The sequence below is a fragment of the Suncus etruscus genome, chromosome 5 (assembly GCF_024139225.1).
Source record: "Suncus etruscus isolate mSunEtr1 chromosome 5, mSunEtr1.pri.cur, whole genome shotgun sequence".
NCBI classification, from domain to species: domain Eukaryota; kingdom Metazoa; phylum Chordata; class Mammalia; order Eulipotyphla; family Soricidae; genus Suncus; species Suncus etruscus.
In genome coordinates, this window is record NC_064852.1 from 140,778,886 (window position 1) to 140,792,546 (window position 13,661).

General features: G+C 34.0%; 1 protein-coding gene across 1 annotated transcript in view; it reads left to right on the forward strand.

Annotated features, from left to right (window-relative positions):
* CSMD3 (CUB and Sushi multiple domains 3) overlaps positions 1 to 13,661 on the forward strand; it is a 1,236,222-nt gene that overhangs the window by 1,047,092 nt on the left and 175,469 nt on the right. Inside the window, exon 36 of the mRNA XM_049773958.1 lies at positions 8,549 to 8,673. Coding sequence (XP_049629915.1) covers positions 8,549 to 8,673 — 125 coding nt within the window. The remainder of the gene's footprint in view (positions 1 to 8,548; positions 8,674 to 13,661) is intronic.

The window sequence follows — 13,661 nt, forward strand, 5'->3', positions numbered from 1 at the left end:
GGTAATATGGAGTTTTAAATACTACCATTCTATAAAATATAATTTTATCACTCTTAAAAGTTATTCAAATATTTGAACCTGGGAGATAGCTCAAGGACATGTTTCACATTCAGGAATCCTTGGTTCAATTCCAGCCTCAGATGATCCCCTAAGTACCACTAAAAATAGCCTCTCTCTCTGTCTCTCTGTCTTTGTCTCTGTCTCTGTCTCTGTCTCTCTCTCTGTCTGTCTCTCTCTCCCTCTCTCTCTCTCAATCTCTGTCTCTGTCTCTCTCTCTCCCTCTCTCTCTCAATCTCTGTCTCTCTGTCTCTCTCTCTGTCTCCCTCTCACAAACACAAATTTAGGCAAATATATTTCTTTATCACATTTGAAAAGTTGACTAAATTTAAGGGTTCTAGAAGCTGATTTCTCTGAACATATTTTATGAATACCAGAGATATGCAGAGTGTTTACGGTGAATGCAGTCAATGCTGGTAGAATTCCTGCTGCCTCTGACATTATGGGTTCATTACTAGAGGTCCATGAGCTCTTAAGTGTGGGAGTAATTATGGGGCTCACTGGTTGGCTGGCTTCCTGGGAGTTCACAGCAAGGAGAGGAGCACAGAAACCAGATGGAGTCACAGGAGAAAATCATTTCAGCCAGTGGGGGCTGAGTACCTTCTTGAATCTTACTGAGCCAGCCCAGCTTCTTCCTCTCTGCTGCTTTCCCTGCCATATTTATTAGCCAGAGTTTAACATAAATCACATAAATATGTCAGGGTTGACATATCAAAGAATACTTGTGCTAATTAACTCAGAAAAGGTAAAAGGAAAAAGTAAAGTGATTTTACAGGTGTATGACAACACACAGGAAACCCAGGTCTTCTCCAGTCATATATGGCCAAGCAATACTGCATTTTCAGGCCCAAGCATTGAACTACTTTCTCAACTTGCGGAGACTACCAGAAAACGTCCACAGGATTTTGAGCACTACTTATCGACCTATTCCCCAATGAATAATTAGAAATATCAAATAAGTGAATAATTATATTCCTTCTCAGTTATTTAAAATATATAACAGTATTAAGTCATATTCTCAGTCTATCACCTAGATATTGATTACATGTCATCAGAAACTTTACATAGCACTGTTTCAATTTTATTTTTGTGATATTATATAAAATATGAGTTGAAAAATAGTGGGTATACTTAATGAAGTTAGTTCTATCTTTCAGTATTAAGATTTTATAATCGCAAGAGTCTAGGAGCCTATATGTTGTTTCTCAAAAGTTCTGTTTTATACCTATAATGTTCATATTCCTAGTGAAGAAAATTATAATGAGTCAGATAAAATTTCATAATATCTTTATTTCTGAAAACTGAGTATATTCTCAGAGTAAAGGTTAACTTTTTTTTAGAGTAAAGGTTAACTTAATATTGATTAAATATTTAAATATTATGGGCTTAGACCTCAATATTAAATTGAGAATTCTTAGTACTCAAAGGAGAATTATACTTGAATTGAATCCCAATTATCTTTTTAGGTTGAAAAGGGAAATAATAGAATTTCTCATTGATTTATTGTAACTATTAAATCTGGAAAGCCTTGGAATAATTTTTGAAATCTCAGTTGGTTTTATCCTTGAGTCAGAATTCTCTAATATTAAAGATATTAAATGTGGAATAAATAATTATTATCCAGTACTGATAAGGAATCGATAGTACTTATTTTCATATATTGGCGAATTGTTTTAACAATGGCTTAGATTTGTATGTGAAATATATCTTCTACAAGAGCTATTTACAGCATGAAATATTTAAAAAAATTGACTTCTGTCATTCTAAAAATTTATGGTTCCTTGAATATAAGGTTTTTTGCAAAGTTAACTTTTTTAAGAAAAGGCATGAAAAGTTTAATGATGAAGTACTTGGTAATTATTATTCATTAGAGTATACTATTTAGGAAGACTACATATTTTTTTCTACCAATGTTATGTTTTTTAAGGACACCTGGTTAGAGAGAAAACTGAAAACAATAAAATCATATTAATGATTTGATTTGTTTTATTTGCAGAAGAAATAAAAGCAAAGTTTAAGTTAAGAAAATAATTACTGTAACTCAGTTGACCTTAAAAATATATTTAAGCAAGGTTTTCATTTTCCTTTCTATTTGACTGTGAAAAATTCAAACATTACATTAATGTGTGAAGAGGAGGCAAAATATAATGAAAAAGGAATTATATGGAAGAAATGAGTTAAAATAGACAAAGATGATAAAAAGGAAACTTAAAGAGTAGAATAATTCTATGAAGATAGACTTGAGAATACATACTATTGTTATTAGCCAAAAAAAGAGTCTAAGGTAACAAAAAAATCTATTTTACAAAATTATTTCAGCCTTTTTTTTAATGGCAAATATGCCCATAGGCGAATGTAGAAGATTTTCTTCAGAAGTAAAAATCTGTGTAAAGAAAAGAAAGTGTGTTTCTTTTTTCTCCTTTTCCTTTTTTTCTTTTCTTTTTTTTTTTTTTTTTTTTTTTTTTTTTTGGGGGGCACACCTGGCAACGCTCAAGGGTTACTCCTGGCTATGCGCTGAGAAATCACTCCTGACTCGGTACCATATGGGACGCCTGGCACCAAACACAGGTCTTTCCTGGGGTCAGTTACGTACAAGGCAAGCACCCTATCGCTGCGCTATCCCTCTGGCCCAGAAAGTGTGTTTCTTTTTTTTTTTTTTTTTTTTTTTTGTTTTTGGGCCACACCCTGTGAGGCTCAGGGGTTACTCCTGGCTATACGCTCAGAAGTTGCTCCTGGCTTCTTGGGGGACCATATGGGATGCCGGGGGATCGAACCGCGGTCCGTCCTAGTTTAGCGCAGGCAAGGCAGGCACCTTACCTCCAGCGTCACCGCCCGGCCCCCGAAAGTGTGTTTCTTAATCCTTCACCAATGAGTCATATCAGCAGGGGCAAGAGCTTATCCAAGCACTTATGCCTCTGAGAAAAAGATCCTCTCCTGGCTCTATATATCTATATATATATATAGATATATAGATATATCTACATATCAGGTGACATAATACTAATAGAACCAGATGATCTTCTAGTTGTAGATCTGTAATTTTGTTTTCCACTTTTTATTGAGGCAGTGTGATTTACAATACTGTTACGGAGATTTTCACATGTATATTTCTTTTTTTTTTCTGCCACACCCGTTTGATTCTCAGGGGTTACTCCTGGCTAAGCGCTCAGAAATTGCCCCTGGCTTGGGAAGGGGACCATATGAGATGCCGGGAATCGAACCGCTGTCCTTCCTTGGCTAGCGCTTGCAAGGCAGACACCTTACCTCTAGCGCCACCTCGCTGGCCCCTCACATGTATATTTTAACAGCACAGTTCCTACCTAGAACTGCACAGTTGTTACCTTTTGTGCTTTATTGTCCCAGAATCATTTCTTGCTGTTAACTTCTCTCTGACCACCTTGATAAGTAAAAATTTTTTAGGTCCACTCTCAGTTGCTATTGCCTATGTTCCCTTAACATATTAATTTATATCTCACATTTGAGAGAGATCATACTGTATTTGTCCCTCTCTTTTGGGCTGACTACATTCAGCATGATACCACCTAGTTCCATCAACTCATAGCATCAATAGAAAAAAAAATGTAAGCATAGAACATATTACCTTATTTTGCATTAATCTGAAACCAATGAAGAGAGTTCTGTTTTACCTATAAATTTGTCCATTTCAAAATATTCTGAATAAAACATTTCTTTACTGAACTTTTAGAAAGATTAAAAACAATTCAGCTGTATTTGACATAGTTTTAGAGTTAAGGCACTTTCCCTTATGCTTCCAAACTGGATTCCATTCCTGACACTGCATATGATCTACTGAGTGTGGCCCCCAAACAGAACAAAACATAGCCCAGAAAGAAATAAAGCAAAATAGCCAATTCTGTAAGTCCTGGATTTAGGTATTGCTTTTTTCAGTAGCTGACCATGTGCTAATGCTCTCACTCTGCATGCTAAAGCCTCTCCAAGCAAATCTGAAACTCTTTTGTGTATCCCTGGAGAAAATAAAGCACAAACAGTAGATTTACATATTATATGGGTAATTTTATTCAGAGAAAGAAAATTTTCTGCTTATACTTTACAGTGTAGATAAAATCTTTGACAATCTATTTACAGGATTTTATGTGTGATTGTATTTTCTTTGCCTTCACTGTTGAATGAATGTATAGTTAACAACTTAAGCCCAGTGAGCATCCAATTGAAACAAAAAACTGTTCTACATTCCTAATGATTTCCATCTCAATTGCAATGTTTCAGTTTCACAATTCTTAATGTCACTGCTATCAACATTTTTATTTTTTCTCTTGTTCCAGTGCAAAACAATGAAACATTCAGTAATTTTGCAAAACCTGGAAGAAGTGAAATTACACAGTTGACTGAAAGCAACCCTATTAGATAGATGCAAGTTAGTATATCTGTGGTTAACATGGCGGAAGACTAATATATATAAAAATATATTATAAATATAATATAAATGCAATATAGATAACCTGTGGAAGGCAGTATTTAATTATCATGTACATATCTGTCATACCAAATTTCTCTTAAGTGAATCAACCTAAGGTACAATAATATTTTCATAAAGACCTTGAACTTCGAACAAATATAAATTTAAAAAAACATGTCAAACTCTGAGTTTTGCCTTTAAATTTGACCTTGTTGCACTTCAGGTATCTTAAAATGTTCAGTCTAGTAAAACCCAGGCTTTCCACCCACTGTGTCTCTGATTCAAATAACCCCCTGCAGCCTCTAATAGCTTTGACAATATATGGCCCTAGGCTTAAGTACTTCTATTGGTGGGAGGTCTCTTTTGAAAATCCCCTGAAGCTACCACTTACTCCTTTTAGCTATAAAGTCTTTAATTATGTGCTTATTCCATCACCTATATTTCAGTTCTTTTTTTATTTTTTATTTTTGCCAAAATCCTTCAGAGACCCAAGAAGAAATTATTTTACTTATATTGGTTGCATAGCAACACTTCTTCATATGTTATCTTCCTTCCAAACTGAGAGAGAAACATATAAAGAAGTTTAACCCCAATTTATGGATTATTTCTGTATGAAAATCATTGAATATGATAATAAAGAGCAATTATCAACAGTTGCTGAAGGAACAGATAAGCACTTTCTCATTTAATATTGACACCAACTGTAGAGATAAGATTCTTTCCATTGATAGTAAAATCTGTGGTTAAGAGACAAAAATAACATTTGAAGCACAATGCTTGATTTCAAAGCAAATTCTCTTACTTATATCTTAATACTTCATAATACTAATATAATGGAAAAGTTATATATGCATGCACATGTATATATATATATAGTTGCTTATTGTTGCTTATTATTGCTTTGGTTTTACTTGGGGTCATACTCTGATGGTTCTCATCACTTTCTCTTAGCTCTGTATTCAGTAGTCATTCTTTCTTGCTGAGCTCAAAGGACCATACTGGGTGCCTGGGATAACACCAGGTCAAATATATGCAAGTCACTGTACTATCTCTATGGCTTCATATATATTATATAATATATATTATAATACATATAAATAAATATTATATATAAAATTTTAGAATATATATTAAATATGAAATAATTTTAATATATATCAGAAGTTAATCTGGGGCAAAGAAATGATGCAACACTAGTAAAGAAGCAATTTATAGACATATAGTATTCAACCAGTTGTTGATAAATTTATTTAGCAAAGCATTTACTGAGCACTATGTAAGTTTCAGTAATGAATTTAGGCACTAAAAATATAATTTTGGAAAAAAAAGTGAGATCCCTACTACCTATGAAGTTCATATTTTACAGAAAAAACAAACCATGTTATGAATATCTTTCCTTTGGAATCTCAGAGTAATTTATCAGGTAAGGTGTTTTTAAACAGCTGATCTGTGTTTGATTCTCTACATGCATACTAGCCATCCAGCAGTGATTTCTAAATTCAGAGATAAGAGTAACTCCTGAACACTAATGAATATGGCCTGAACTACCCCCAAAGACAATATTTTCTTCTTTCATATGGTATTATGTGCTTTAGAGAAAAATGGACAGGATATCTTAAATGGAATAATAAAAATCTTAAGAACTGTGCTGTAAACATTTTAGATATGCTGTTTTATATGTCATTGAATATGTGGGGAGATTGGCTTTGACATGAATCATAATATTCTGCAGTATAGTAAATTACTCTGGAGCAACAGTAATAAAAGATTAGTGAAACTAAGTAGAACTAAATAATAAGGAAATTAGAAGGCTATGAAGAATTTGATTTTTGTTTTGTCTTGTTTCTATTTTTGTGCTATACTTGCAGTATTCTGGCCTTTTTCTTGGCTCTGAACTGAGGGATCATTCCGGTCAAGAGTTGGATATAATATTGGTGCCTGGCATCAAACCTGGATGGCTCCGTGCAAAGCTAAAGGCATTACCTCTGTACCATTTCTTGTTTTATTTTTTTGTTTGTTTTTTGGGGTCATACCTGGCAGCTCAGGGGTTACTCCTGGCTTTGCACTCATAAATCGCTCCTGGCAGGCTCGGGGGACCATATGGGATGCTGATATTCGAACCATTGTCCTTCTGCATGAAAGACAAACGTCCTACCTCCATGCTATCTTTCCGGCCCCTCTGTACCATTTCTTAAGCCCCAAGTTTGAATTTTCGTTAAGTAGCCTAGGAATATTAAAGCTAGGGAGTGATGTGTTCTTAGCTTTAAAAAAAAAAACAAACAAAAAAAACACAGTGGCTACTGTAAGTAGAATTGAGTAGAAGCAACAAAATTGCCTAAAACTATATAGCAATAAGAAAGGGAAAAGTTAATGGTGATTCACATAGAAATATTATGGTGAAAGTGATAATAACTCATTGAGTTTATGATATATTTTAAGAGATATATTGGGGCCGGAACAGAGGCGCCGTGGTAAGGTATTAGCCTTGCACACGTCTGACCTAGGGCGGAGCACAATTAGATTCCCAGACATACCATATGGCCCCCCAAGCCAGGAGTGATTTCTAAGTGCAAAACCAGGAGTAACCCTTGAGCATCACCAGGTATGGCCCAAGATAAGAAAAAAGAAAAAGAGAGAGAGAGAGAAAGAGATCATAATTTATGGGGCTGGAGAAGAGGCTCAAGTGGTAGGGCATTTGCCTTGCATGCATAACCTAGGACTGACCTTGGTTCGATCCCCTGGCGTCCCATATGGTCCCCAAAGCCAGGTGCAATTTCTGAGCACATAGCCAGGAGTGACCCTGAGTGTCACCGGGTGTCCCCCCGAAAAAATATGATATCATAATTTATTGAATTTATTGATAGTTTGAATGTAGATATAAGCTTTGAATCTGATTATAAGAGAAATTAAGAAGACTATTCGATTTTTAAATTAAGAACTGAATGAATGCTAGTGTTAAAATCTAAAGTTTTTATTTAGAATTAACTGTAATCTAGCTTTTCTAGTACCTAAGTACAACCATGACAGGCTCATGTTTTAAGGTACAAAGACTAAGACCATAAGAACAGTCGAAGGGAACCAGACCATAGGGGTACATATCAGGAATGCTCAGAAAATTCATATAAGTCTAAACTGCAGTGCACAAATGGCCCAATGATATCCATGCCCTGGACCTGACGCTGCACCCTGGATTTAGAGTTGTCCAGATGAAAACCACACCCTGAGTCCGAACGCACTGTAAATCTGGAGGCACATGATTTCCCAGTTTGCCCACCTGGCCATTTGTTTGATGCAATATATATCCTACAACCAATCCTAGTCATTTGGCTGACGATGCAATTTTGCACTAAGGACCAATAAATTTAAAGATCAACTACCCAGAGGCGGGAATTCTATATGGAAGCCTTAGGTACCCAATAAAAATATCCTGTGAGCTATTCTCAGGGTCCTCTTTGCTTAGGAGGACTTTAGGTGGATGGTAGTTATTAGAAAGATTTGAGAGATGGAAATACTATTTCACATCGGCATATTATGTATTCTTGTTGGCAACAAGGCAATTAAATTTTAGTTTTCTTCTAAATATACATTAGCACACCACATTTGCCACCATAGAACAAATGTCTTTCCAGTCTAGTGGACATCTTCTGTCTTTCATAGGGCTTTCCTTCTGGTAAGTTCAATTCTAGGGTCATAGACCAAAGGTTTATTTTTTGTTTGTTTGTATTACATTGTTGCTTTCTTTGTTTTAGATATAAGATATTTTAAATGCAAATATATGGATTCATTTTTTGGTAATATATTTACTCGATGTAGGACATGATATGATTGGTTTAGTGGTATAATTTTAGATAGACAATTTTAAGACCATCTTTTATAATTATTTTTATAAGTTGTGATATAGGGGAATTATTTTTCAGAGTTTCTATAAATTCTAAAGAGTTGTATGATTTGATATGTTTGTCAATCTAGTGCCTAAGATGTTATATCTGACCTTTTATTTTAATCCTTTCCATTAGAATTAACTTTCTGTCTTGGATTGCTTTACTTTTTTAGTGCCCTGTGGTGGGATTTTAACTAAGCGCAAAGGGACTGTTTTGTCTCCTGGCTATCCTGAACCTTATGACAACAATCTCAATTGTGTATGGAAGATCACAGTGCCTGAGGGAGCTGGCATTCAAGTAAGGATATTCAGATTGTTTTTTCCTGTGTTTAAAATTCATCCTCTCAGAGCTTATATGGTCATTTTTTTTAATTTAGCCAGCGCTAGTGGCTCACCTAGTTGAATTTACTAGAAAATTTTTAAAATGTTTTTTCAACCTAAAAATAGTCATATGTCAATTCAAAAAAGCATAAGCTATTTAAAAAAAAACGTAAAATTGGGGCCGGGCGGTGGCGCTCGAGGTAAGGTGCCTGCCTTACCTGCGCTAGCCTAGGAGACCGACCGCGGATCGATCCCCCGGCGTCCCATATGGTCCCCCAAGCCAGGAGCGACTTCTGAGCGCATAGCCAGGAGTAACCCCTGAGCGTCACCGGGTGTGGCCCAAAAACCAAAAAAAAAAAAAAAAAACAAAAACAAAAAAAAACGTAAAATTGTCTTTAAAATTTTATTGAAATTCACTTGGCTTGAGTATACAGTAGGTAGGGTACTTGCCTTGCATGCATCCAGTCTAAATCAATTCAACTGCTAACATACCATGTGTTGCTCCAAGCCATCCAGGAGTGATCTATGAATTCAGAGCCAGGAGTAAACCTGAAATACTGACAGCTGTGGTCCAAGAGAAAACAAAACAAATAAAAAATTAAAAAAGGAAATCCTACTTGATTGTTGTTAGGAGTAGTGCAGTGCAGTTAAATAAAATGAAAATGTTTAAACTCTGGGCTGGAATGGTAACGCAGCTATAGGGTGCTTGCTTTGCATGCAGCTGACCCAGGACAGAGCTCAGCTCCATCCCAAGCATCCCATTTGATCCTCCAAGCCAGGAGCGATTTCTGAGTAACCCCTGAGTGTCACCATGTGTGGCCCAAAAACCCAAATTCCTCTTAAAAATAGAAAATGTTCAACCTGTTCATTTTTAGTGTCTTAAGGACAATTGAGATCGAAAAATTATCGACTGATGTTAATTAACATCATAGATGATATCCATTTATTGGCAATCAATAATTTTTAGATAGATAGTTTTTTTCCTATTATTATCAGTAGAATTAATTAAGATTTGGATTATTCATGGGTAAAAGAGCATGGAAAATTAAAACTGAGGTCATACATTTGAAACATTTATTCAATATTTTCCAGATGACCTGGTTATGTGTTTACAAAAATTAGCCCAGAGATTCTGATGCTCTGATTCATTAAATATGTTTATGTTATTGCAAACCTAAATATAATATAGCATTTTCTTTGCATGTAATCCTTGGCATCACATATAGTACTTTGGTACTGGCACTATGAGTATTACTTTGAGTGATCTCTGAGTGCAGTTAGTAATAATAGAAAAAAAAAGGAAAAATAGTATGAGCTTATGCATACTTACTCAATGACTGGTGAGGCAATAAACACACAAAGCCACTAAAAAACTCCCTTTGGTTAAAACTGTATTACTTGAACAATTTCTCTCATTTTAATATAATAAGTTCCTACTATTTTCTTAGATTTTATCCTTGTTTTTGAACTCCCTGTAATGTGGTTTTAGTATCCAGGTCTCTAATTGAGACACTGTAAGAGGTTTTGGTCACAGAGGACTAAATGCCAGTAAATTCATTCAGTTACTCTTTGTTCTTATTTTCTCAAGAAAACTCAACAGTCCTATTACTTTCTCATTCTTGAAATGCTAATTTCCAAAATATTTCCCATGGCACCATTTCTCTTTTATTTTTTCAACTCTCTTTTAAGCTATGTTTTCTTTTACTTTTTCATATTTGTGTTGCCTGCTGTTACATCTAAGAGAATAGTCTTTTTTCCTTTATTTAGCCTATCATATATAATATGTCTGAGAATCTGTTCATCTCCCTTCTACCCACAACTACCTTTTTACTCCCATAGTTTTAGCTATCATTATGTATAGTAATGATATCTAGACTGGAATCAGAATAGAAAATTGAAAAGCTTTTTTAATGAAGTATTAAATAATTTTTATTAAGGATAAATTAATAGACTAAACTAGTTAATACATGAACAACAGCCCTCTCATTTGTGTGACATTCCACATACCTACCTTTTGATAAACTGTTTATTGGAACTCAACTTCATTTTTTTACCACAAAATTGTAGACCTTCCACAGTGTTCTTTCTATTTTTTAAACCTACTTTATTTGCATTGGCTGGAAATCTTGACCATTTTTATACCATACTCTGTATGATGAACTAGGTCAGGTCTATCTTTTACAGATATTTCAAATAAATCTATTTTTTCACTGTCCCAACTTCCACAACTTAAGATTAGGTCACAAACATCCATATTCAAAGTTCTTATCTCCTTGCATATATTCTTCATAGTATAAAAAAAAGAAATTGATAAAATAAGAACCTAATATGGTTTCTTTTCTGCTTGTGCCATCATAGTTGCTGGTAATATCTTTAACTTCTGGACACAGTTGATTACACCTTTATGCTTTGTCCTCATTTCTTGCACTTCTAGTTTAGTTCATCAAAAAGCTCATCTCAGGCCTTCGGTGTTTTTATTCTTTTAGATCCTTATCATGTCATCATTGTCACACCTATCACATTTTATTCTTATTACTTTCTACTCTTTAAACTCCTAAAATTGACAACCAAGTTAGTTTTAACTGCTTCCAAGAACTTGACACTTGGTACATGATTCAAAAATATTTCTAAAATAAGTCAGTGAGTACTTTCACATTCATTGGATTTTTAAACTATTTTAAATGAATAAATGGAATATAAGACATTTGAATAGGTATTATTTATATTTCTCTTGTCCTGATCAAATTCCACTAAATTGGACAATGCTTTATATAAATTACAAAATCTTTTTTTCTCTTAGAATAAATTATTTTTAAAGATTGTTTAGAAATCCTTAGAAAACAAAATTTAAGTTTAGCAGAACATTTATCTAACATAGAATATAAAAATATTTTGTTTTAGAATATGAAATAAGAACAATATGCTGTATCTTACATTTGGAATATTCTTAAGCAGTGTTCCCAATCAGGACCTCTGTTATCCCCTGTTGTCCACAGGTTTCCTAGGAAGAGGTAAGGCAAAAAAAAGACACATAAGTTTGGGGGCAGCACAAGACAAAAGTGACAAATTATAAGAAATAAGTAATAGGAGAAAACATGTTTCAGAAGTGGTTACAGTCAGAAAACTCTTTGATAAACACGGTTTTCTTATATGCATATTCAATTCTGACATTTATCTAAAGAGAAATTTATATGGCATACACAAGCATATTCATACATAGTATGGCCTTATTTGAAATTTTAACAACTTTTCTGAAAATTACCTGTTTAGTATACTAAATTGAAAGCAAGCTTATTTTGTTCTTTTGAGTTCAATATATGTATAATTGAAGGAGTTTGAATACTCACAAAACATATATTACTTGAAATGGGATGGTAAGGATACATTTGGAATAGTAAATTAGCTACAGGAAATATAAGAGATTGTACTTTCTTCAAAAATAAGCTCAATAGAAAGACCAGTTCAAAAGGAATATATTCAAAATTAACAAAGTTGTCAAGCAAACAGCAAATGAATATTGTGAAAATGTCGACTACTTGATTGCTTTTATTTGTAGAATGAACCATTTAATACTGCCCTAACCATTAATAGAATTTCAAGGTCTACCTGGGTTTAGTATCTGGAAATTTATTACCTCATAAAGAAACCCTATTGCCATGGAGGACAAATCCATCTCCATCCGTTGGGAAAATCTTCAGAACACTGAATCAGAAGCAGCTTATTTTGACAGTTTTTTCTTGACTAACTTTCTGTCACAGTGGCCTTTCATCATTTCTAGGAGTCTCAAATTCTCTCTCTCTCTCTCTCTCTCTCTCTCTCTCTCTCTCTCTCTCTCTCTCTCTCGCATTTTCTCTCTCAAAATAAATGGAAATAAATGTTAGTTGTCTATAATTTTTATAACTGAATACCATAATATTAATACTTTAAAATAACAAAAAGATATTTTATGATAGTACTGGAGATAAATTGAATCCATAGGGGAAATATTTCCTTATATTAGCCTATTTCACCTGCCAACATTCCTTGGCTTCTGGTCACATTGCTCTTATTTCTGCCTCAGTGATCATTGCCTTCTCCTTCTCTGTCAGTATAAATCTTCCTGTGGGGGAGGAATTATATTCTTTTTATGGCTGAAACCCAGCTACAATCATGTTTGTAATCATGGTGCTTAAAAGAAGATATTATTAAAAAAAAAAGAAATTTTATGAAACAAATAAAGTTTGATTATAAAATTAAAAAAATAAATCTTCCTTAGTCTCTTTCTTATAGGAATTAATAATATTAGGACTGGAGTACTAGCACAAGCCATAAGGTATCTGCCTTGCCCACACTAGCCTAGGACAGACCACAGTTCGATCCCCCGGTGTTCCATATGGTTCCCCAGGCCCGGAGCGACCTGAGCACATAGTCAGGAGTAAACCCTGGTGTCACCAGGTGTGGCTGATAAAAACAAAACAACAAAAAAGAATTAATAATATTTGTGGATGACATCAATAATCCAGGATTATCGTATCTCAAGTTTTGAATTTAATTATATATGATGACCACCTTTTACTCCCTGTAAGGCCACAATTATAGGCTCCAAGAACTGGGAACTGTTATCTTTGGGGACCCTCATTAAATCGTATATATTAGTTAATGTAAATTTATAAATGCTCATATGCATATTGAATATTTATACAAGTATAACATAATAAATGTTTCCTGAACTTAATAGTTTATTTTTCCCTTACAAAGTGATATGTTTTAATAGAATGTCTACATTTTTAAAATCTCAATATTCTGGATAAAAGATAACGTTTTTTAGTCTCCTCTTTCTCATTTTGTCTTTTCAAAATATGCAAAATATAATAATATTCCCTATACCAACAAATAATATCTGGATTCATAACTTTACTCTCTCTAACTCCAACCTATATTATTTCATTGTTTTTTACATGGCCTATTGCAGAAGATTTAAAAGAA